Raw genomic sequence first — 26,684 nt, forward strand, 5'->3', positions numbered from 1 at the left:
CTCTAAAGGGACTTACTTCTGGGTAGGCATGCATGGGATTGGGCTGCCAGACAGTTAATGGTTTTGCAGTTCATTGAATTGTAACATCCCTCCTAAACTATAAGTTCAAGAGATTTTGGGGGGAAAAGGGGCAGGCTTACAGAATAAATGTTATGGGCAAATATAATATAGAATGAGAAAGTACTCTAGTGGATTTCCATCACAGGTGTCAAACAGATGGGCTTTAGAACAACGACTGCAGTGAGATTCCAACAGTTTTAACATGACAAATTTGCAATTTCCTAGCACCAACAATAGCAGACATTACATTCTAGTAGCGATGACAGGTTCTTAATTCATTACCTTGTTGAATTTGCAGAATTCAAGGAGGACTAACTTGTAGGATTTGGGTTTCTGACAGCTTTCAAACTCCTATTTTAAAGGGAAAAACTACTGAATATTAGCTAGTCTTAAACAAAGATGCTGAAAAAAGTTTCAAGTCCTCTTATTTTAACTTATCCCTTCACATGTTAGAAAGACAGTATATTGAAAGCCCAGGATACTGTAGAACTAAGACCTTATTAATCCATCACCACAAACTCCAAGCTAAGCAAAATCAAATGGATATTTAAAGCCATTGAGACTTTTTTTCAGCATCTTTGGACAGATCTGAAAAAAAGTTTTTGGTGATGAATTTTTGGTGATGATTTATGAAGGTCTCAGTTCTACAATATCCTGGGCAATTAACTCTCTAACATGTGAAGGGATAAGTTAAAATAAGAGGACTTGAAACTGCAAATTTCAGATCTGTCCATAAACAATTACAACAATAATCTTCATCTATGCTTTAGTTAGAGTGTCATGGACTTCTAATGAATTATTGAATTTGGGGAAAATTTTATATTCACATCAAATTATTAATACATGTGATTACACAGCCTCAGTAAGTTGCTTGTGGTCAGAACTGAAAAGTATTGTGCTGTGTACTAAAAGATTAGATCCTGAAATCTTTTGAGTAGCACGGTACCCTTGAGCAGGAGGTGAGTAAACAACCTGTTCCTTCCTTGTTCTGTGGAAACAGAATTGCTAATGAGTTAATACCACAGTGAGGGTGTGGGGGCATATGCAAAGGCTAGCCGGCAAGAACAGAAACAACCCTGATGATCTGTCCTCAAGGACAGATTTACGATTCCTGTTGAAGCTCAATGGTTTGCAGCCAGAAAAGATGACCATACTATGAAGGCAATATCTGTGGGGTTTGTGAATCTTCACAGAACATATAGTAAAAACCCCATTGAAAAATTGTGGTTTAGACTAGCCTGCTCTGAATGTATCTAAAAAACAGAGAAAGGTGGTATATAAATCTCTATGTATGTATCTATATCAAATGACTTTGAGCTTCTTTGGTTTTCTAAAATTTTTCCTTGAAATTTGTACATGTCGCAACAAGCGTTTTGAGACTTCACAATATTAACAGCCAGCAATGGTCTTGTAGAACTCATGCCACTAACTTACTGTTCCTTGAGTCACTATATCACTATAGAAAACTATAGGCCTCTTGGAGCCCAAAGTACCTTTACCATTTTCTCATCCTACTATTACACAGGCCTACAAAGAAAATCTTTTTTTAGTTGCCAAGGATGTTTGAACAAAGTTAGCATATTGTTGTGGTGCTACATGCAAAAATGGTATTGCTTTTGCCTAATTAGCTCTAGTTTGGGGGGCACAGTATAGCCACCTTACATGCTGATTCAAACAGCTTCCTCATGCTCACACCATGGCTTCCTCATGAGGAAGCTGCTTGAAACAGCATAGAAGCTGGCTATGCCATCACCCCAAAAGTGGAGCCAACTGATCAAAACCAATGCCATTTTTGGATTCAGCACCCCAAATATACCCAAGAATAGGTCTAACTTTTACAACAAATTGTGTGTAGGCCTGTGTTATTAACCACTGCCCTTTCCTGTCCTATATTAACTTCCCCTTCCTGCTAGCAAATTTTGCACATGCAACAAAGTACATATTAATAAGTACATTTTAAGTCCTACACATCCATTCTTTTTCTGTTACCCTGTGTTCTTCTTTGCTCCTTGGGTCTGAAAGCCTTTCCCTAGTTCTTCATCCTCATCGCACTTTCTGCTTTTCTCCTTGCATCTGTCTCATCATTTGCCTGAATGTCTTTTTGGAATTAAATTTATCTAGTATCTTATGAGTTTATCTAACAACTCCCAGTCAGGTGCTCGTGGCCAATCATGCTGGAAAAAGCAAACTCTGCAAAGTCACTTCTGCTTGTGCAAGAGGAAGCATGATTTACACCAACTCTTCCTTTCATCTGCAGCCCTCTGCACCATATCCCACAATATCTAAGACCACAATGAAATATAAATAACTGGGGGGAAATACTTCTAATAGAACTGCAAACGAATTTCTTCTTAATGAAAGAAATTTAACTGACCTAATACTAACTCTGCACTAACAATACTAACTTAGTGTTACCTTATGTTAAACATCTACGTGTTGTAAAATCATGAAGGTCTTTGTACTTGCTCTTTCCTTTGCCCTCTAAAATACAGTAACTCAGTTGATCCCTGGAACCTTTTGTACTGGACAAAAGTCAAATGTTTAAAAAAATTATTATGAACTGCAAATATGCTGTGAAGCAGTTTTTTTTCTGAAAATGAATGGATTGAATGGAACACAATGAACAGGTTAAGATGAAGGAAATCTGCAAAATTATTTAAGACAACATCTGACTCACATTTGATGTTGTCTTACAAACTCTGCAAACTGCCGGTCTTTGGCATAAAGTTCTATAATCCGTATTCGGTCTTGAATTTCCTATAATGCAAGAAGAAATACAACTGCTACATAACATAGTTAAACAGGTAAAACAGAAAAACACAGTAATATTAAATAAAAACAAAGTATTTTCAACTTTATCTCAAAATGGCGATCCAAAACTATACATATTAGTACAGTTTGATTTTTTTTTCCAATTCACTTCCTGAAGATCTAACCTGCCATGATATAAAGAGGACATGAAACAAGGTCAGCAGATACTTGTTCCTGATCACTCTTGGGCAACTGACTGTCACTTGCCCTTTGTTTAAAATTGGTAAAATGAATGGACATTTGGTCACCAAACATTGCATTCCTTTCAGAAGACCTGTTTCACCATGGATCATCATGCATTTCAAAATAAATATGTTTTTGAACTGGGTACAAAACAGAACAGCACAACATGCAATATATTTTATATTTTCAACACCTTCAGCAATGCTTTTAGCAAAATTTGATTTCATATTTCGCACTGACTTTATGTATTAATAGGATAAAAATCAAAATGTAGATGAAAATTCCTACCTCCTTAGTGAGTTCACTGTGTTCATAAATGTGCCTGATCTCCTCACTGCTGTACTCAGTGGATGTTTCATTACTGGTTGAGCTGTAAGAAGTAAGCTGTGGATATCTCCGATAGTAGTGGTTATATCCTGTAGCATCACTCTCATACATTGGGTTATATTTCACTGCGTTTTCAATGGATGAGAGGCTATCCCCCTGCCTATAAGAGGACATATATGCAAACATCTGAAATTATCTATTTCTATATTTGTAAATAATCTCCCAAAGTTGAACTGACAATGCTGTCTGACATTCCAGACAATATGCTGGGTTATGTTCCATTTATTTTTAGATTTATACTCCATTTTTTTTTTATCAAAATGACTCCTAAAGTAGCTTACAATAATCTAACACAACAGCATCCCTTTGTACTCTGGTCAATGGGAAAAGACCAGAATTGGTGTCCATTCTCTTCTCCTATTCCGGGGCAATTGGTAGTGAGAGCTGGGTTCTTCAGGCAGGGAGGGAGAATCAAGCTGCCTGCAGCTTCTCCATCCTCTAACAATTGGGGACAAGCTAATTTTCTTCTTGTCATTAAGTTCATCTTGGGAGGCAAAGGATGCAACCTCCCGGAGCCCTTAAACTCCCAGCCAACGTTGCTGCTTTGAGTGCTCTGATTCTTGAAAGGGAAAGGCTGGATACAAATAAGCAAACAAACAAATGCCAAAAGATGCCTCCACATATCAGTGCAGCCAAGGCCTTTAATTAATGTTCCACAGAGTTGTTGGTAATACAGCCACCACAAATGATAAAGTATGAAGAGGTGAAGCAGTGCCTCCAGCAGGCAGGTCAATCTGCTAGAGTTTACTTGGAGACAGCCCATCCACAAGGCTGACTAAAATGGCCACTTTAAGCAACAGGTTGGGGGAGGCAGCAAACTGGCATAGGGTGCCCTGTAATTTGCGCCCAGCCACCTACCCCAGTCTGCATGAACAGGATAAAGAGGATTACCTCTTCCTCCAACTTTGCTATGACTGCAAGCCTTCTCCAGAGTGTTCTCCTGAGTATTTAGGAATAAGGCTGAAGGTTTTTCTCCCCTGCCTCTTCTTGTAAACTGGACAGATGGAGAATATGTTAGGACAGTCATTTTCAACCACTGTGTCGTGGTACACTAGTGTGCCGCGAATGGTCTGCAGGTGTGCCGTGGGAGTTTGAGGGAAGTTCATTTATTAATAGGGCCATTGGGGGATGTGAGCCCCCTGTTGGCAGTACAGTGTGCCTTGTCAATTGTCAAAACACTGATGGTGTGCCTTTGCAATTTTAGTACCTTGTCAGTGTGCCATGAGACAAAAAAAGGCTGAAAATCACTGTGTTAGGAGTAGAGAGATTCTGCACCCAGGATCCTCCTGTCACTTTACAAGAAGCCACAGCTACTGCTGACGATGGTACAGTGCGCATGCAAACGTGCTCTGGTGTGGAGTGAAGGTGTGTGCATAGGCAGGGAGGAGTGGGCAGTGACATTTGTGGTGGGCGGGCAAAGGAATTTGCTACCTTCAGGCAGCAGATCATTTTGGGTGCTTCCTGTGTTTACATGAACTCTTCTAACAGTTTTTGTTTTAGGGGATTTATTTGCAGCACAATCCTATGCCTGCCTACTCAGAAGTAAGACTCACTGTATTCAATGGGGCTAACTCCCAGGAAAGTGCATATAGAATTGCAGCCATAGGTGCCTGGCTCACACAGAGCCTCTCATCAGCTTGTAAATCTTCTGAAGGGTTGGAATTGACTTTGGTCCTGTTGCAGGAGCTAGCAGGTTCTAACTACTTGAGTTGGTTTTTGATCATAAAGGGCCCAAGCATCACCTGAAAAGTGGAATATGTCCATTTTTAAATATGCCTATTCCTTCTCAGACTCCTATGCTTCTCACTTTTAGCCAGGCTGATGTTTGATGGCACCCACTTCCCAGACAGGTTTCCTTCCTCCTTTTCTGGGAGTTAGCTGAGGGCTGTTAAAAAAACATACTTTTGCTCAGCAAAACCCCTTTCAGTTCAATGGTCATATATAAAATATGGCTATGCTTCACCCACTTGCCCCTTGCAGTTTTGTTCACTTGCTGAGCCCTGGCTCCCTCCCATATCTACAATGCATACAGTGTTAAGAAACCTCCACCAGACACTTACCCTAATGAGTCCTCTATTTCACTCTTTGTATACTGCTCTCGAAGGGTCCTGGCCAGAAAGAAAATGACAGCAGATGCCACAAGGAGGAAGCCAGCCACTGAAGCAATTGCAATACCCACAACAAGTGGCTCTGAGACATACTCTTCACAGTGCTCTCCTCTGTACCACCAGTTCTCACCTACACGACATCTTTCATCCATCCATGCCAACAAGGAAGTGATATAGAAAAACAAAGGATAGTGACTATGTTATCAGCCTGAAATGATGAGAAATTCACATGAAACACCAGCTGAATGAAGCACTAAGACATTCAAAAAGCCAAAATAGAGCAATATCTTTATTAGGCCCAACTAGAAACCACAAAATAGGAAGCAGCAAGCTTTTGAGTTGCATGCTATGACTGGTCATAATTCAAGTGTCTGAGGAGGCATAAAGGAAGCTAGTAGGCAGGTTTAAACAGCCAATGTGTAATGACATTAGGAATGTGGAGAGAAAATATCTAGAGTTGCAACTACTCTCTGTAGTTGGATTTTTCATACTTCAAGGAACTATTCTGATCATTTAAGAAACAATAACAAATACTGAAGGTATATAGGTAGGTCAAGGCTTACAATTTCCGTATCTGAAAGACAATAAGAAAAAATGTTCACTTACCTACATATTGCACCTTGTCCTGGAATTATATCACATTTCCCATCATTTTGACAAAAGTCAGGCTGCAGGTCACAAATGCTATTACAGGGCAATCCTTCAATGCTTAGATAACCAGGGTAACAGACACACTCAGCCTCCCCACTCCACTGGTTCACTAGGCATTCCGAGAACTCATTACATGCCTGGAACTTGCAAGGATCAGCTTGATCTCCTATGGACAAAGAGAGAATACAAACTGGACAGTTCCTGCTGCATCTTACTTTACAGTAGACATTTTGTTCATTCTCTACTGTAAAAACTAACCTAAAAAGTTTTGGTTCTGTGTTATCCAGGATAATGTCTACTCTATACACTGAGTCTGTGCTAGACCAGAATATCAATCATTGATTTACACCTGTTAAGTTGAACATTTTAAAATTTGGACAATTCAGTAAATCTATCAAAATCATGTCCTGACCAGAGAAGCTGAGAAATCTGAGAAAATAAAAGCTGATGTGCTGTAGTGGCAATGACTGGGTGAGTGTGAACCAGGAAGCCCTCTGTCCAAATCCCATCTCTACCATGAATTCACTAGGGCTTAGGCAATGGCTCAGCTTAGGCAATGTCCCATGTCTACCTTATGGAACTGGAGCTGAAGGGCAACAATACTCTTTCCTTATGATACCTGATTCAACATCAAGGGAATACTTGTCAATTGCCAGGTTCATGGTCTGATAGGCAGTGTTACAGAAGTCTTCCAGAATCATGTACACGGCGTTAGTGACATTTCGAGGCACAGGTCTTGCAAATTTCATTCTGCTGTTCACCACAATACTGCCATTTCTGAAGTTCAGAATTTCCAGATTCTGGAAGCCGGTTAAATTGGACTGTAGATAAGGAACCAGCTATAATACAGAAGAAATCATATATATACAAGTGACAATTATATTTTTTCTTCATATATAATCAAGTCTATTTTGCCACTTTAAACCCAAAAGGTGAATTCAGGTGACCAATTTTTTCACTGTTTTCTTCCACTTTTACAGTTACCATGCAATGTCAATTACAAACTAAGGGAGCAATCCAGTCCTTGACTTGGTGCAAGTTCCTTGTGCCGGCACCAGGTAGGTGCCCATAAGGCACGTTTACGCCTCCTCAGGAGGAAGTCAGGCCGGCGCTCAGAGAAGTGCAAGGCTTCTCCGCACTGGCTTCCTCCAAGCGCCTTACATCGGCATGGCTGCGCCAATGCAGAGGGGCAGGGAGGAGATGGGAAGAAGACGTTCCTGGGCGGGTGGACAGGATTGCACCCTAAATCTGTTTGATTGTCTCTTCTGACTGCAAAAGTCAGTGCACATTGGGAAAAACATTTATCTGAATCTACCCTAAGATTGCATACTATCTGACCAATATCAGAATTGATGATCAAAGTTTGGTAATTTACAGGAATATATCACTGCCACAATTTCATTAAATGATTTCTTTTACTTCAAATGTGTACATACAGTACTTCATCTCAATATAAAGAGGAGGAACTCAAAATTTCGCTATTGAAGTGCTTTGTTTTCCTAGGTAAATCTGGATCACTGAATCAAAGCATTTATCCTAGGCCATGTTAGGCACTGAATGATGCAAAGGTGGGGAATACCTGCCAAAAACAATACAAAATAAATACAATGACCACTACAGTATGTAAACATGAAATGTAACTGAGTTGCAAAACATTGTGTCTGTGTTGGTTGCTCACATCCTGAAAACCTTCTTAATAGCAGGTGGTAAAAACGCTGGAATATAAATTTTTTTCTTACCAGTTCTAAGAATCGCTGTTCCAGGGCTTTATATTCAGGGGAATTTTTATTAAACAAGTCCTCTGAAAACATCATGTTGGTAACTCGAAGGCTAAAGAATACTACTAAAGCACGTGCGGGGACAGTAACATTGCTACGATCTTCATGAGTAGCTCCAGCTACACTAGCCATCTCTGTGGAGTGGGCAGATGTAGACAGCTCCAACAGGCTGTCAGTCATGCTCCTGCCTTCCTGATTCATTTCAGGGTGATGATATGTGGTGTCTATATAATGTTTTTCCGTAACTTCCATTTTTTTTGTGATCAAGTCTTCATTCAGTTCAGTTGGTTTAATTGTAGATTGAAATATTGTGGGTTGTGTAGTCGGCATGTCAGAGAGGACATGAACAGAATACTCTTTTATTGTTACAGTTGCAGAAGAGCTCACTACACTTTCAAAGCTACCAGGAGGAGTAGTGCTGCGTGTTGTACTGAAGTCTTCAATTAAATCCTCAGAACCAGTTGTCCTTATTAAATAAGGTCCTCTAGTTGTAACATCAAAAGCAGTTGATGCTACTGTGACTTCGTCTGCAGGTTGATGGGTGGCACTTTCAGCAGAAAGAGTAACAATAGGTTTCAGAGCAATTGACCCAGAAGCTTCTTGGGCTGTTGAATCAGGGATCTGATGTCCCACTGTAAAATGATCCACTGAACTTTCTATAGAAGGAGTTGCTGTAAAAATTATTTCTGGTTTCACTAGTCCAGACCATGGAGAGCTACTCTCTGGAAGTCTCTCTGTAACAGTTATAAGTGGATGGTCTGTGGGAAACTGTTCTGTTTCATAAATGATTTGATGATCTTCACTGAAATCCCCCAGTTGTATTATGTTGTACATTTCAGTGGATGTAGTAAGAACACTTTCTATTGAGGAGTCTTCTATTTCAAGAGGTGATAGGGAGATCGCTTCATGTAGAAGACTGGTAGCTGCATAGTCCTTGGAGGAAGTCCATATAAAATTTGTTTCCTTGTAATCATATATACCCGACCCTTCTGTCTCCAATGTAGGTCTATCCCAAGGCCATATGTCTGAGGGTGGCTCCTGTCCTGAACCAGAGCCATAGTCATAAACATTATCTCCTTCCACATATATATGAGATTGCGAAGTATCCTCTTCTACATAACTTACAGATATCACTTCCTCACTACTAGGCTTTATGGGTGATACAGAGGCTACTGGTAGTATAGATGTGAGAGGAATCACAGAATCACTTGTGGGCGATAACTCTTCTGGCACAGAGTGTGGGGTAGGACTTGAAGGCAAAAGCAAACCTTCTGACTCCTTAGCATCCTTGAGATCTAAAAGTCAAACCAATGCAACATTAAACAGCTGTTCCAAGTTCATCTTATTGGATGTTATTTGCGTGAGTTGCCCAAGAAACATTATTTTGGTTTTATTCCAGTTAAGAGCATAATCTCTTTTTCATTCTTAAATTAGGGCACACCCATCCTTGTGCACAGCCAGGAATGAAGGTAGACTAGATGCTTCTGAAAATGCAGATAGCTTCCCCTCTTTGCACCTCAACAAACCAGTGCCAAAAACAGGAAGCAACCTGTGCAAACACCTGACAACACAAGGGTATCTTAACTAGTAACTGCCATGCTTGTACTTACCAGCAACACAAGTATTCAACAACTTTACTTACTTACAAATTTATATCCCACTTCTCCCTCACAGTATTCAAATCCCCTGGTTGTATCTATTGTTTACTTATAGCTCAATTCTATACTTTCTTCCTCAGCATAAAAAAGCAATAACATGTACACTAAAATGAAAAGAAAAATTCACTAAAATAGAAAGCAATTTCAAGGAATGCCCTTTATCATATATTATACATAAAAGCTTTGATACCTGTAAAGTTACAATCAATGAGGCAAGTAAAAATACATACAGGTCCAATCTTGGTATGCAGGAATTTTTTATACAGGAATTTGACTCAACACAAATGGTCACTGCAAATGAGAAGGAATGTGCTGATCCCTGGAGAAGGGGAAAAATGCATCCCTTTAAAATCACAATTTTAAAAACTGTTTTTCTTACTGTTGTAGAGAGACAGTCATGCAAATGACTATTCCATTCTTCAGCTGAGCCAGTCAAAGGTAGGGGGTCCTTTGCATTTCTAATTGCTGACTGCCTTTCTACAACAGTAAGAAATGCTGTTTTTAAACCACAATTGTAAAGGGACGCACTTTTTATTTTTTAAAACTGCTTTTATTTAACACATTTTATGGTACCAGCAGGGAGTCCCAGAATCAAATCCCTGTGGATGTCAAGGCAAAACCTTATTCCATTAGGAGCAATGGAGGGGCAAGAAACCTGGTGTGACTTTAAATCTATTTTTCCACTGTTTTTTAATCCATGAATTTTTTTATCCACTTGGGGTTCCAGAATGGAACCCAGTGGATAATGAGGGACGACCTGTACTGACTTTTTAAATAGAACTCTTTAATGTATTTCTTAAATATCACTTGGTCCCAAGGTTCAACAGGGAATTTCTGTTTCTGGGGAAACTACTGAAAAGACCCTGCCACATGCTTTTGAAATGAAAAGTCACATCATACCTACAAGCAGATTTAGAAAATCCTTCTAAGATACCACTGAATAACAGTGTTGTGTAAGATGAAATAACTTACCATCATCTAATGAAAACAAATTAGAAATGCTCTTCTCATCCACAGGGGATCCAGTCTCTAATACTGAAGGTGTGAAAGAATGCAGCTTGTGTTTTTCATCCACAAAAAGTAGATCATCTGGAGGAACAGTGATACCATCTTTTGAATGAAAAGTTACTTTTGGTGTTGAACTGAAGTTGCTTTCAGAAACTGGTCTTAACCAGACCTCATTGCCATTGAACTGTTCAGTATCAAAGATGAAACCTGGTCTGGTGAAATCAAGTGGCAAGATGTTGCTCACAGTTGATTCATCTGCAGAGGGCCATTCCGATACTACAATACGATCCTAAAATATACAATCATGATGGTTATAAGCATGATGATGATATTGGCTGATATTGGTATGGCCCAAAGCTCACTCCCACTTTCGAGTGCATGAACAACCAACACCGTGGCCATGTGTGAACTGGCCTGTGAAGTGCACCAAAGCTTGCCCTGTCCCAGTAGCCCCCAAATACTTGGGCGGCCCAATCCTATGGTGCCCTACCGCCATCGCTGCAACTCCACTGTTGGCAATGGGTGTTGCAAATGTGCTGTAAGGTACATTTGTGCCACCCTGGATGTAAATGGTGCCAGCAGAGAGGAGGTAAGCGCCGAGTGGTGTGGAGGTGGTGGGAGGGCAGAGGGAGGTGTTTCTTGGTTGGGGAAAGGTGCAAAAGGAGAAGGGACAGGCCCGGGAGGGGATGGGACCAGTGAAGCCTTCCTCTACCTAATCCCATCCCCCATGTCGGACTTGGAAGCTCTTGGAAATCAGACTTGGGCTTCTTGAGTTTGTGCCAGTAATTTAGCAGGTGCAGACTTGAGAAGTCCCACTGAGCAGCCTGGGGCTTTACATAGGGTAAAGGGACTAATGTCCCCTTATCCTGAGGAGACCTTCAGCCTGCTAGGGTCCAGCACAGGATCCAGCGATAGCCATCTGGAGCCACTGCTCCTGGGCTGGATAGGATTGGACAGAAAGACATGGATAGAGAAGCAAGCACTCATCTCATCATTGAAATGACTACTATTATAGTCTCTGAAATGTCTACTGTACTGTTGTGTTGGAAGTTGTAGATTGTTGACACGGACCTGGATTGGAAGACCTGCCTAGCAACATCACAGTAAAGAGAGAGGGTTGTTTCGGAGTTGTGAATCAAGGAGTTTGGGAAGCAGAAAGGAGTGGCTTGCCACGTCTCTCCTCTTAACTATGAATATCTTTGGCTCCACTGGCAATACTTCTTGTTCCATTTCTCTTCCGTTTCTTCCTTGCATAGTTCTCAGGCACATCGTGCTTCACAGAGTTATTAGAAAATTATTTATATGGCATTTAGGATTTCATTACATAGATTTGCCTGTAACATGTAATTAGGCTCTTGAAGGAGATGGATGATTTAGCTAATGTCACACTCCCACCCTTCATATTTCAATTACTGTCACATCATTAATGAACACTGAAAGAAGTCTCAAACATGGGAACAAAACTATGAAAATAAAATACTAGGCAGATGAGAGGAAATTTGCACAAGGAAGCACTAAAATAACCACAAAAAATGGGAGCAATTACTTTTTCAACATAAATGTTTGGTGTGTTTCTACGCAGCTGCCAAGAATTGCACTTCATCACTTATTTAAATGAAGAGAGATGTTCTTATGGCATCTGATTAATTCAAAGATTCTCAGAATAGTAAACTATATTTAGGCTGCAAGCCTATGCGCACTTTTCTGGGCGTAAACCTCATTGAACAGAAAGAGACTTCAGAGTAAACATGCTTAACTTAGAAAAAATTTAATAGCATGTTGGCAAGCTTTGATTTTTTTGCACATGCCATTTGAAGAAAAAATAAACTTACTAGTTACTAATTGGACAGAAAGTTAACTCTGTAAAACTGAAATATGGGGGACCCTCATTTTCTGTGGGGGTTCTGTTCCCGGAACCCCCAAGGATAAAGAAATAAGTGAATGTTCAAATTTGCAGATTTGGGCACCCCCAAACCCTCTGAACCTGACCAAAGCATAGTTCCAGCTCTAGAGGATGCTATGAGGGCCAGAGAGGCCACCTTTCATAATGCCCATTTTGGACAAAAAGGCACTTCTGGTTTCTCCTGGTGACATTATTAAGCCCTTATTATTATGCTCTATTATATATAAAAGGCTTCTGGGCCTCAAAAGCCTTAGGAGGGTATAAAATGTCACTTCACGTTTGGTGGGGTTTTTTTTTGCCTGAAATGGGCATTCTGAGGGTCAGGGAGGCTGCATGCAGCCTCCCTGGCCCTCAGATCACCTTCCAGCCCCAACTAGAGCACAGCTCCAGGTGGGTTCAGGGTACAGATGGGCTTAAATCTGTTGATTTGAAACTTTCGAATGATCAAATCCACGATTTCCAAATCCGTGGATATTGTGAGCCCACTGCATAGCATATTCAGTAATCTAACACCAGTCTCATAAATGTACAAAAAGAATTCAAATATAAAAGCTATCTGTATAAATGTAAAATCAGTATCATGCAGTTACAATATTTTGGATTTGAGAGCAATTTTAATTAAAAAGAAATTTTTGCATTTCAACCCATTATCTAGATGATTTAGGGCCCACTCCTATCCAATTTCCCAGTGCTTCTGCAGCTGTGCTAATGGGCTGTGTGCTGCATCCTGTAGTGGGGAGGCAGTCACAGAGGCCTCCTTAAAGTATGGTAACATTTGGTCCCTTACGTCGGAGGTTATTGTGGCTGCACCCTTATTGTGGCTGCACTGGTGCTGGAATGTTGGATAGGATTGGGCCCTTAGGACCCAATCCTATCCAATTTTCCAGTGCAGTGCAGCTGTACCAATGGTGTATGTGCTGCATCCTGCAGTGGGGGAGCAGTCACAGAGACCTTCTCAAGGTATGGGAACATTTGTTCCTTTACTTCAGGAGTGCATTGTGGCTTCAGCGATGCTGGAAAGTTGGAAAGGACTGGGCCCTTAATAAGCAGCAGAGAAGCAAAGAGCTGTTAGAACAAGATGTCAATTCAGGCAATGATTTTACCTCATCAGTGGGCTTAGCAGTAATTTGATATGGGTCCTCAGTGATAGAAGAGGTCACTTCCTTTACTGTGAAGACAAGTGATAAGGAAGATTATCAGGTAGCACATGCATGTTACAATTACTGCTTCATGAGAAGGGATATAAAGAGGAATCTCATATGAAAAAAAGTTTACTCAGGACATATTTGTTATTCCCCCACCCCATGTACTAATTTAAACTCTTGGCTCATTAAAAAATGTTAACAATATACATTTAGTAATATAAATTTAACATTTAAACAATGTACTGCTAGAAGAAGTAAATCCAGAGCAGGTTTGCACAGCCCAACAACTCTCTCCGTGAGCCACTTGAGGGGTGCACTTTATAAACTGTGTACTTCCTAATCACACTAATGTGTCATAATCGCATAACTGTTATAGTACATCAAGATTAAATACTAGTTAACTGAATCAACGTAGGATTTTGAATAAAATACGCACCATTAATGAGCTGAAGAGAATCAGGATCCAAGATCAGCGAGGCGTTCTCAGGTAAAGAGTTCTTATGAAGGAGTTCAGCAATATAATGTCGGAAATCACTGACTGTGTAAACAACTGTTGGGTTATCCTCAATCTCCATAAAGGAGACGTCTTCTACTTTGTTGGACTGAAGGTTAATCAGGTCCCAGGTGGCATTGCTGATGGCTTCCCCATCAAATGCTACAGTGTAGAGCACCTCCACACCACTAAAAATTTCAGAAATGATCTATCAGAGATAAGCTTGGACAGTACAATGTTATTTTTTTCAAAGATCCAGCTCCTAGTCATAGGCCACTTTTTGCCAGTCACATGTAACATTTCTTTGTGATACTTCTATCTGGTTCTGAATTTTAACCATCTACGGGCCAAACTCAACAGGACATCAGAGATGTGAGAACATCTCTTGATATCTTCTCCTTTTTGTTGGCTAAAAGCTGTTGCAGTGAAAGAAAGGAAGTTGACAAAAACCCATTCTCTTCCAAAGCTGCTATTTGGAGTGGAACTGCTATTGGTGCTGACACAGAGCCCAATCCTGAGCTGCCCGGGGCACGCGGCTGCAGTGGCACCGAAAATGGCTGCCACCACATCCTGTGCACCAAGGCAGCTGTGGCCGGCACCTCAGGAGAAGGGGACTTTCATCCCTTTCCCCCGGGTAAAAGAAGTAGACCCACAATGGGGCTACTTGATTCACCGCTAACCAAAAGGTCGGCGGTGAGGTAAAAGCCTCCATGTTGGGTGACGAGCCCGACATGGAGGCTTTGGATCCAGTAGAGCCAAGCTCCACTGGTCCTGCCTCACTCCCTCCCCCAGCATGCTTCCCCCGCCCTCTCCGCCCACCTCCCTGGACCACCTCCTCCCCGCCTCCCCCGCTTACCTCTCTGCTGCTGGGAAGTCCATGCAACTGCAGAGTGCCGGTGGCTGGGCATCCAGCCATGCGGTAAGCCAGCGCATGAAGCTCAGGATTGAGCTCACAGTTCCTCTCCTGGGGCAAATATCAGCTTCAGGGAGAAATTGATCTTTGCTAGGACTAGGGCATAAGGGGAAAGGGTTATGCCCCTCCCTTTCTCATGCTACAGTCTTAATCCAAATGGGTGTGGCAGAGCCATGACTTTTATTAACAAAAAGAACAAAGAAGAGAAGGCCAATGACAGGTTTGGAATCACATCTAGTTTGGCTCTTACTCTTGCTAAGCAAGTCCCTAAAGCCAATAAACTACCAATCAGCTATTTCAATTCACTTTCTCCAGAGTCACAATAGTTCCTTGCTGTTCTTGCAAATGGGTCTGCTGCAGTGTCATGAACTGGCTACTGCTGGCACAGCTACTTGGATATCACAGTCTGTAATGTTATAAAATGTCTTGAAAGTTGTTGCTTTTGAGCACTGGAGAAATATTTTATTCTACTCATTCCAGAGTTTAGGGCAACTTCTGACTAAACTAAGAAACTCTGGAGTGCATTTAAGCCAACAGCCTTCAAACAATATCTTGCTGACATAAGTTGACTTCACTTTTTTTAATTATTATTTTTTTAGTCTGTTGTCAGAAAATTACTTATCTTATTATACAATAGCAAGCTAATAAGCTGTCAATAAGACAAAAAGAGTATCTTTTACCTGTCATCTTGAGAAGACCTAAATGTTAGAGGGAGGGAAAAGAAGTTAGAATAAGAAAGTAAAAGAACAAAAGAAGATAAAGAAATTAAAATATTTCATCTCATCAGATAATTGTGGAGGGAATACATGAGAGATTCATTTTAGAGGTATATAAAACTTCATACCTGAATTCAGTTACTTGAATATTCTTGTATCCAGGCAGTCCTTCATATGCATTTTCAATCTATAGGAAAAACAGAGACCAAAGTGATAGGTCCCTTTGATTTCCCAATTATACTTTTTCATGTTTGAACTTAACAAATGTTCATTTGTTATCCATTTGTTGTGGAGATTCCAGATGCTTTCCTTAAAGGACAGTCCTTTGTTCCAAGCATAATATTTTTCCCACAACCAAACCTCTAAGCAAATGGGATTTGTTCACTTACTGTACTGTCCATCCATTACTATGGTGAAAGGACTACATGAAGTGTGATTGTACAAGTGTCCCTGTCACCTGTTAGATAGTGTACTGAGTAGATTACTGAGCTTGGAAGAGGAAAATCCAGGCTCAACATCCCTGGTCAACTAAGATGCCTTAGACAACATAAGGGCCTAATCCAATTCAACTTTTCAGCACCTATGCAGCTGTTCCAGTGGGGTGTGTGCTGCATCCTGTAGTGGGAGGGCAGTCACAGATGTCTCCTCAAGGTAAGAGTTCATTTGATCCCTTACTTTAGAACTATGTCGTGACTGCATTGGTGCTGGAAAGTTGGATAGGACTGGGCCCTACGTCAGTATAACCTACCTCACAGCATTGTTTTAAGGCTAAAATACTACTCTGAGCTCCTTGGAAGGAAAACAATTGGTAGATATATTGGCATATTGGCATTGGAATAGCAGACGTGAAAATCCATTGCTTGATGATGTAGTCTGGGGGAGGTTGGGGAGGTATTTGGGAGTAGAAACACTCGTGAATTAAAACATCATTATGCATTTTCATATAGAAGGTCAAAGGAAGAAAAAACAAGCCATCTTTGCATTCACTTTGGAACCAGAAAACAATTTCTCAAGTGTGTTTTTTTGCAGCAAAAAAAAACCCTCCTCTTTTTTAAACTCATGCAGCCCAGAATCAAAACCAAGTGCTGCTAAATAGGAAGGGTGTCTTTGTCCAAGCACAGAGAGAACCAGGCAAAGGATGAAAGGAGAATCTGGATGCCAAGTGGTCTTTGTCTGATCAGACATTTCTTCCATTTGTAGTATGGCACTCTAACTTGGCCACATAGATAGGAAAATTAATACGTCTGGCCTAAGCTGTCCATGTAAAGCAACTGCAGTGATTTCTTTGGCAACAGGAAAGAATGTATCTATTCCCCAAGTGAATCACTACCTGGCAGAAGACTAGCCCAGTACAATAGATTAAACAGGGTTTGCCAAGGTAAGATTCAGGTATGATGGATAGAATATTGTTTTTGTTATTATTTCACGGAATTTGCAACGGCAGCTGTCCTAGTCCTTTGGGCAAGGGTGCGTTTAGAGAGAACATATTAGCATTACCAGCCAAGCAGGCCAAGACTAAAGTGGATGCTGGAAAGTGGTGGCCATTGGCCATCTGAGAGCACCTTATAATTGATTCCATCACCCAGGCCTGATTCCATCACCTGGCCCAAGAAATTTGATTTTATAAATCCATTGTTCTCCATTAAGAAGTCAACAATATAAACAGATGTAAGAGTATGAGAAATGGCAACAATTTTGAGGAGAGGTTTATAGTTATGGTAATAATATGAACACACCTGCATTCATGAGCTCAGAACCTGTGAGAAAGCAGTGGACAGATGGAGACCCAAGAATTCCAAAAGCCCGCATGCTCAATATGCCTATTTTCTCCCAGTGCCAACCTCTGTCAGCAAGTATTATTATTATTATTGCATGTACACGTAGGTGCACACATATACATATATTTGGGTACTACTTAGGTTTATACTCTCTCTATGATTTCTGTACAGAGTCTTCACCTATCAAATGTTTATGCCTAATAAAGGTTTTGTTGACTGTTGACTATTATTATTAAGAATAGTTGTTACCACTTTGCAACAAACAAATTTCACAAAGCAGTTTACATACAACATCAAATAATTAAATGGTTCCCTATGTCAAAAGGCCTCACAATCTAAAAAGATGCAGAAGAAACACTATCAAACAGCCAAGTTTGAAATATCTCTCAAGGATAATGGGTACGCGATGCAAAGAATGTTTTAAAACATGTTTTAAAACAATGTAATTTTGTTATCCCATAGCTAGAGATGTTTGAAAATTTTTCTCAGAAGTACACCCATTCGATTCAGTAAGGCTTGGGCTGTAATCCTATCTCAGTGGAAACAATCACCTCTACCCACAGCACTTTGCTGGCACTTGGTACAATAAACGACGTATTAGCTTGGAATTTTGATTAGAGTAAATTGCCTGAGTATGTCAAAATGGCAGCTTCCTTTATAATTGGATGATGTGCTATGTGGCATTACAGCACAAGTTGGGAAGGTACCACAAGAAATATTTCCCAACCAGCATTGGGGTTTCTCAGAACAGCAAGTCTCTTGGAGTGTGTTACCTGGTTTAATTATATTCATTCCTAGCATGCTATTTGTACTGGTAGCATGGGTAGCAGCACAGAGCCTTTGTCACTTGTATGTATCTGGATCTCTGAATAAGTGTAATCTTGACAGTAGAAAATTCCTTCATATGAAAGCACACTTAGGCCTAAACCACCTGATATGAGAAACAGACGGCCACCATAAACCTGCATCTTCTCCCCATATCTCCCTAGTCATGTTTAGTTGAAGAAGACGCATATGTGATGCTGTCACACTCAAAAATTTCCCATTCCTGCTTCACTTATTTGTTTGCTGCCCACTAGGAGAGATGGGGAGGGGGAAGAGTTCTGAGCATGATAATGTTCTGGCATATTCTAAACACAGAATACTAAACATTACTCAACAGGACTAACTAACATTACTAAATTAACATTACACAACAGGAGCCAAGCATTTCTTGTAACATGTAGATGGCTAGAGTATCTCAGAGTATAGAACTGAAACGGCAACATTTTAGGGATGGAAAAGGGGGCTAATAGTTACACTTTTCCTTTCTTACAAATGGATGGGAAACTGCAACTATTCTGTCAGCTTTGGCTATTGTTCTCATTGTATTGTGATTTTAAATTTATGAACTACCTTGTAGGTCTCTTCGGATCAAAAAGTGGAATAGGAAGAAAGGACACATCTACATGCTCTCTTTGACACAAGATACACGGTAAAAATTAAGAGGTAAGGAGATTACTTCAGAAACAAACTGTTGTGAAAGCTTCTGGTACTCTTCAGTAAAAGGGTCACTCAGCTCACTACTGTATTTCTCTTCAGGAAGAAGGATGCTGAATTCAACCACCTGTTCATGAGCTGGTTTCACCAGTTTCTCATCATCTTTCTTTATCTCATTATTGAGCTATGGAAAAATGAAACAATGTTATTTAGTGAACAAGGGTTAGAAACTTTCCCTTCACTGGTCCAATGTCTCCTCCAGGTTACTTATAATTAATATCTCTAAGTTTCTACTATAATTTGTTTTTTACTTAATTTCTATCCCCCAAGGTTACCTTGTACAGGTTTTATAATTTTTTGGGTATCGAATAAATAAACAAACAATAAAACACATAATTAGGAGAACTCATGTGTTGCACACATGTGCACGCTCGTGTGTATGTAAGTACAATAAAAAACATTGCTGACCAGTTCTTAATGTGTGAAATATTACAGTCTAAATATAGGTTAACTGTATTTTGATTGTCTGATAAGGAAAATTCTATCATGGTGGAGAGAAGGATTATATTATTTTCAGCTCTCTTACAGGTCAATAAAATCCCATTGGGTTACATAATAAAAATTTTCCCTTTAAGGCACCAGGGTTTTGGGTGTATCAAACCAGGGACTATGATATCTTACTCCTGCATTAGCAGCATTCTAATATTTTGGGCAAACCTGAAAGCCTGAGCTATATAGGCCAGTGGAGTCCTGTACACTGCAAGTCTCTGAGCTCCCGCCTCAGTCTGAGCAACTTGCTGCTAGGAGTAGACTTCATAGACATTTTCTTGTCACCTTACATTGTATTGGCCTGGCCAGCTTCTTTTCTTTATAAACTGACAATTGCCCAGCAAGTCTCTCTCTTTTTCCTTGGATTGTGAGCTGCTCAACCTGGCTTTTACTTTGGACTTATCACAGCAGCCAACAACTGAGAGCAGACCCCTGCTGAAACCTGACAATCCTTTAAAACAATGGACAAGATTTTCAGAAGCTTTCAAAATAAAAGCTATTGAGAGTGTGAAGTTTGTGGAATCAGAAATACATCTTTTGGGCACTGGATAAGAGTTTGGACATTATCCTTATCTTGGACAGCCTTCTGGAAGCTACCCTGAATACTAGAGAAATTTCTCTTACTGGTACTATGACTTGATTGAAGTTATTACCACTGCTGTGGCAATAAATAGCAAGTCTAAATAGTTGAAGCCAGTCTCAACAAAGAGCTCAATGCACTTACTTCAGGGGCTTCAGCCTCATCAGTGGTGCTGTCTGAAGGACTCTCAACTGTGACCACATCAGGAGGTGGAACATTGGCAGCTGCATCTAAGGAGAAAAACAAGAGGTACTGTGAATTGACTTATACACACCATGGCCAACTAAATGCTTGCTAGACTACTAAGCTTTTACAGACTTTTAAGTACTTTCTAATATTTGCTAGAATGGACTATTGCTAATTCCTCTGTTTCACACCACCACATACATAATGGTGAAAAAAACTAAAGATACTGGCTTACGTTTTTAAAATATTGGCCTTTTGCCATTCAGTAAACTGTACCTCAGGCATTTGCTGTACTTTTATATTCTATTATATGGCAAGAAGCCAGAAACAGAAGTGCACAAACTTGGATCCCATTGAGCAACATAAGCTACAGAAGCAGTTGAAATATAGCCCTCTGTCATGAAAGTTCTATCCCCTGCTTTAATTTTGTTGTATTTGGTGCAGCTCTGTGCCGACTTCCACAAGAGTAGGAGGAGGACAAAGAAATCCCAGAAGGTGTCATGGAAAGGAATGTAAGAAGCCCAGCAATCCTATAAGGAGCAGGATGATTCATAACGATATATCAGTAATTCTCAAACTTACTGTGGTAATAATGCCCTTCTTTCATGGCGCCATGTTGCAGCGGCAATCACACAAAATCACATGGGACCCCAGGTCAGCCGAAATGCCGATGCCAGGGAGAGCCAGTGATCACTGAGGACATCCCATGGCACCCCTGTGAATTTGCCATGGCACCCAGTTTGGGAAATACTGATTATAAGTAATAATCAAAGGCATCAGTCCTCTTACCAATTTACTGAGTAATGTAAATGCAAGCAAAGAACAGACCTTTCAAAGTAGCAGCGTCACCAGCTGGAGAAGGTGTTGGCACCCCAAAGCTGGAAACCAAAAATAGAAAGATTAAGTTATAAAAATGGGATTAACATTTTTATTTCAAAAATAATCTTGTATTTATTCTGTGGATCCTTTAACCAAACTGAGAACCGGTATAATAAAGTACTCTGCATACAACTTGATGCAATGCTAGATTTAGGTTGGGTCCTCTTGAAATATGAAAGGTGGGAAATTGGTCTCTCCCCACAGCGTAAGCCCTGCACTGATAATGAATATATGAGTGGCAATTGATGCTCTTCCTTACCATTGTACCTACCAACATCATATGGTGTGGGAGAATGTAAGGATTTGGCTGCGACAAGGCAAGTGAATGAACACCTTGCGCAGAAGCACAGAAGCGACAGGTGACTCTTTTAAGCAGTCCCTCCTCCCTGTTGGGACATGGGCAATGGCAGGAATCTGACCTCAGGTGTTCGCCCTGCTTTGATGGTATTTCCATATTAAGATTTATCCACACTACTATCATATTCAATAATTTAATGAATTCAATAGAACATCACTGAAAATCAGTGAGCTTTGAATATGATCAATTAGTACATTATACACTAGAAGCTCTTTTAAGATACTTTATTATTTTGTTAATTTCTTTTGGTAGAAATCTTTCACAGCCTCAAAGATATGTGAAAGATACAATCATAAAGAATAAACATTTGATTACTGACCACACATGCTTAATAACCAAACTTTTCTTGGAGGAATGCTTCTGTTATCAGTGGAACTTAATGCCAAATACGAGTACTTTTCTATGTGATAAAATATTTTACACCCCAAAGGATGACTTTTGGAATTATACCCATAGGCATGTATATGTAAAAGAAGCTTGTTGGACTGCTCAATGATTCAGTTCATGGGCTTGTTTTTGAAAAAGCTGAGTGGATGACACATGTAATGGAAAGATTTTCACAAGTACAGAACCTTAAAAATGTTTCTAAAAGCCATCTTGTAGATTCAACATATTATGGAGGAAGCAATGCTAAGGTTGCACCCTTAATTAAGAGTAAACCCCACTGAACACTGTGGGATTTAGGATTGTACTCTCAGGATCAAGAATAGCAGCATATGAGCTGCTACATGAGGAAGTACATGAGCACAATCAGATAATATACCAGCATGGCAACTACATAATGATCACATCACTTAAAAATTCTTTCTCCAAATTCTTCAGGAATGTGATCTGCACATAATGTGCAATCTGTCAAAATTAATGAAAGTATTCCCATTAATTTAATAGATCAGGGCTGGATCTTTAAAGCATTCAACACAAAAGGAAAATTTTTAAAGGTGGAATTTGAAAGAAGACGGTGTTTTCAGGAAGCAGCAAGCCATGCTATGTGATGCTTTAATACATACGAGATTAACAATGGTATTTCTGAAATAAGAGAGAAAGGGAGACTGCATTTTAAATATCTATATATATTTATGTGCATGGATATTCCATTAGGATTTCTGTGAGATAATAAGCAAATCAGAGATAGGTCTCAAACAGCCTTAAAAGTGTAGTTCAGCTTGTACCAGTGAAGTAAAGATTGTGAAATGTGAAGTTGTGATGTAATCAGAGAGGAAATCTCAAATAATTTTTTAAAGAGATATTGCTGAATGGCTATAACTAGGGGGGAAATGGGATCCTTCAGTGCCAAAGAAATCATCCCAATGCCTAAGATATCATATGATGGTCTGTCCAAGCATTGCAGCCCTGAGGATAGATTTTGGAGATATCTATAATGCAGCAAAAATTTGAACATAACTGGTTAACTAGTGAGTCTGAATTTAAAATAAGCAACATATTTGATAGTCTATAACTGCATATAAAAACTATCTCAATTATTATTATAGAATATTTATATATCACTTTTCAACAAAAATGTTCTCAAAGTGGTTTACAGAACAAAAATATATTAGAATATATTTCCTAGTCCCAAAGGAGTTGCTGATCTAAATAACATCAAAACCACAAGGGAGATCCCAGTAACAGTCACTGGAAAGAGCATCGTATTGGGTTGCATAGAATCTGTTTTTTTTCTCCCTCCTAAAGATAAGAGAGAGACCACTTAAAAGGCACCCTTTTAGCCCATCCAGCACCACGTTACATCACATATGCAGTTGTGATAGGATTGCCAACCCTCCATGATTGGTCTGGAGTCTCTAGGAATTATCACCGCTCCATCTGATTATTGAAAGCAATACTGGAGATTTTAACAATGCCTTCTTGACTTAATGAACTTACATCATGCTAGGATAAAAAAATCTTCACGAACATCTTATGGCCCAATCCTACTGGCACACAATATAATAGTCTTGTGCCTGCTTAATCAGGTGCGAACTCTGAAGAATAGCTTTGTAGCAAAACCCATGAATGGTGGGACTGTGGGAACAGGCCAGGAAACAGGTTAGGCAACATGTGTGAGCTCTTGACCCCTTGCACATCTTACTGCAGAGGAAAACATGCAAGTTCTACTCCAGACATTACAAAATAGTGCAAAGAAGAGGAAGTACAAGTGGCTTGAAATTCCTGTGTCTCCCTCACATCTCACAAATATCCACAACTTGACAGAGAGAAAGTGAATTAGAGGACTATGTGGAGTTAGAATTGTGCAGTTTGTGACAAAACACATACTTTAAGGTAGGGATGCATTCCTAATATTCTCAGAAGGAAGACTCATAGCATACTCATAGCAGTGGAGTGAACACCACTGAATGTGAGAGGTACTTCCAAGAATATTAGAAAGGCCTCCCTATCTTCATTTGAGCTTCATAGGGTACCCTTTGTGAACAACCAACTTTTGTGGTTTGATCACTCAGGGCCCAATCCTAACCAACTTTCCATCACTGATGCAGCCACAAAGCAAAGGATTAAATATTATCTTACCTTGAGGAGGCCTCTCTTACCACCACCACCCAACTGCATGCCCCACTGGCACAGCTGCGCCAGTGCTGGAAAGTTGGATAAGATTAGACCCTGTGTACTTTTTTTTTTAAACAAACTGCTGAACGACAATCCAGCATTGTGGCTGCAGTCCTGTGCATACTTACATGACAGTGATATTGTTCTGAGTAAATATGCATAGGATTTGGAGTTCCCAAGAATCTGTGTCAATTGCCAGGTGACTACTGAAAGCAATCCATGAGGTTTTAACAGGGCCTCAAGGAATTTCCAACATTACATCATGTTGGAAAACATGTCTCCTGGAATAGGTTCAAGTCAGAGCAGGCAATCTCAGTAGGCTTGCATTATACATCGCCCCACCTCCAATTCAGATAGAATGAGCGCAGGTTAAGTGAAAGAAGCTATAGGTACTCGGAAGTTCACAAACTTCAGTGATGCATAAGAAGCAAAATTAGCTAGGATTGTTGTAGTCATGAAATGCATAATAATTAATCCAAGAACGAAAGCTCTCTTTTGTTTACAGGCTAGCATTGATCAAATTACAAGTTTTCTCAAATCAGCAATTTCATTGTTAACTTTGGATATTAATGTTGCGTGGGAGAGATTGACAGGAATGACAGAATCCTTAATAGTTTGCAGAAGGTTTCTTTGGAAGAAACAGTAAAAAGATGTCCCTGCTGTGCAGATAGGTAGAGCTCCCTTCCAACAGAGGAAGTTGCAGCAATAACCATTTGTGGCTTCATAAGAGCTTTAGGAAATGGATCAGAGAGCAGAGAGAGACATCAGAATTTAGAATTCAGCACAGTGTCCTGTAGTATTATTAGAAAAACTAGAAGTAGGTCTCTGTATTCTTGAATAAACAAGGCACTATTAAAACATGTTTTGTACGTACTTTACAATGTAAAAGCACTTCTATGAACAACTATTTTTCATATGGGTATGATCACACACTCGTATATCATGGAATGTAGTTTCCCGTGTGACATCTAGAGCAGGGGTTGCCCTATCATTAAGCAGGGAGAAGAGGGCCACTTCAGGTGAGGCATGGAGTCTAGATCACAATAAATAATAGGTCCACTCTATTCTGCACTAGTCAGGCCTCACCTTTAATACAGCGTCCATTTCTGGACACCACATTTTAAGGAGGACATTGATAAGCTGGAACAAGTTCAGAGGAAGCCAAAAATATAGTAAGAAGTCTGGAGACCTATGTGAAATGAATTAGATATGTTTCACCTGGAAAAGGAGGGAGGGGAAGATTTAAAAAGCCATCAAGTCTCTGAAAGGCTGTCATACGGAAGGAGTCACTTCCTGTGGCTCAAGGTCAGACTCGAAGCTAGAACCAGTGGGTTGAAATTACAGGCAACTACAACTTATGTAAGTGTGGGCTTCCCCTCATCCACCTGTCAGGGATGCTCATAACAGTTCCCTGCCCTGAGTAGGGGATTGGACTAAATGACTTCCAAGGTCCTTCCAGCAATAACATTCAATAATTCTAGGTGGCAAATTATAGGAAATTATTAAAGGGCAGCCTATTGACTATTGACTTCCAATAGTCTGAACCATTTGGATTTTCTCCCTCAAATCTGGAACTGAATTTCAGATTCTGCCAGATCTGTTTGAGTATTTGTCCCCACAGTTGGTGCAGCCATGAGGCCAACTGAAGCTGCCACCTCAGGCGGCACATTGGTGATGTAACCTCTCTGTCCTCCTACTGGCCTGCACTGCTCCTCCTTCTCCTTCCACTCTCTGATGTGGAAAAGGAAGAGAGAGACAGAGAGGAAATGCAGAGGGGAGAAGAGTGCTAAACTAGAACATTGAAGAAGCAGAGGCTGGCACATCACTGGGTAAGAGGGCAACATTTGACATGCCACCTCAGGCATCAGAAAGTCTTGGGCCAGCCCTGTCTGTCATGGTCCAGACATTCTTAGAATATTTTTTAAAAGAGTGACTTTTTTCAGCTCTCATGGTTAACAACTAGCAACATCACCACCACCCAGGAGAAAAACAAACCTTTCATTCCAAAACAACACTAACCACTACCTGTCTTCCTGGTCTAGCTGGAAACTCTGTATGGTGTGGTGGCTCTCGGAAGTGGCATGGTTCACTTTGAAAGCACCATCAGAAACTTTTTAGCTGCAGTGTAGAAATAGGAAGAGCTAGGTGAGAGCTAACAGGTTCATATGAACACTCTGAGGAAGTAGTCTCATGAGGAGAATTCATTACCTAAACTAAATTCAGCAGAGTCCTTTTAAAGGGATGGAGTAGCCAGATACGTCTTCTTGGCACAAAATAAAACATCTCTGTGTATTCTCTCCTGACATTTCTTGATGTTTTTACACAGCTGGACTATTGACAAAATAATTGTGAGGGTTCAAAGGGATGACCCCAGATGAAGCAGAAGTGGATTCTATGACAAGGGAAGGAAATAAAAGATGAGGGCTAAACCAATAGGAGAATCACAGGTAAGGATCTGAGATTTCTGCTATGGAGACCCAAAAATATTATCTTGATGTAGAA

At 40.2% G+C, this 26,684-nt stretch overlaps 1 protein-coding gene across 1 annotated transcript in view; it reads right to left on the bottom strand.

Annotated features, from left to right (window-relative positions):
- Positions 1-371: 371 nt before the first annotated feature.
- Positions 372-26,684, bottom strand: part of IMPG2 (interphotoreceptor matrix proteoglycan 2) — a 75,930-nt gene continuing 49,617 nt past the window's right edge. Inside the window, exons 6-20 of the mRNA XM_066622269.1 lie at positions 21,215-21,264; positions 20,345-20,430; positions 19,094-19,255; positions 15,943-16,001; positions 15,779-15,796; positions 14,129-14,373; positions 13,651-13,715; positions 10,574-10,933; positions 7,940-9,265; positions 6,820-7,039; positions 6,156-6,366; positions 5,502-5,690; positions 3,343-3,541; positions 2,738-2,817; positions 372-411 (exon numbers count right to left, since the gene is read on the bottom strand). Of these exons, the coding sequence (XP_066478366.1) occupies positions 372-411; positions 2,738-2,817; positions 3,343-3,541; positions 5,502-5,690; positions 6,156-6,366; positions 6,820-7,039; positions 7,940-9,265; positions 10,574-10,933; positions 13,651-13,715; positions 14,129-14,373; positions 15,779-15,796; positions 15,943-16,001; positions 19,094-19,255; positions 20,345-20,430; positions 21,215-21,264 (3,310 nt within the window). The remainder of the gene's footprint in view (positions 412-2,737; positions 2,818-3,342; positions 3,542-5,501; positions 5,691-6,155; positions 6,367-6,819; positions 7,040-7,939; positions 9,266-10,573; positions 10,934-13,650; positions 13,716-14,128; positions 14,374-15,778; positions 15,797-15,942; positions 16,002-19,093; positions 19,256-20,344; positions 20,431-21,214; positions 21,265-26,684) is intronic.

The sequence above is a fragment of the Tiliqua scincoides genome, chromosome 3 (assembly GCF_035046505.1).
Source record: "Tiliqua scincoides isolate rTilSci1 chromosome 3, rTilSci1.hap2, whole genome shotgun sequence".
NCBI lineage: Eukaryota > Metazoa > Chordata > Lepidosauria > Squamata > Scincidae > Tiliqua > Tiliqua scincoides.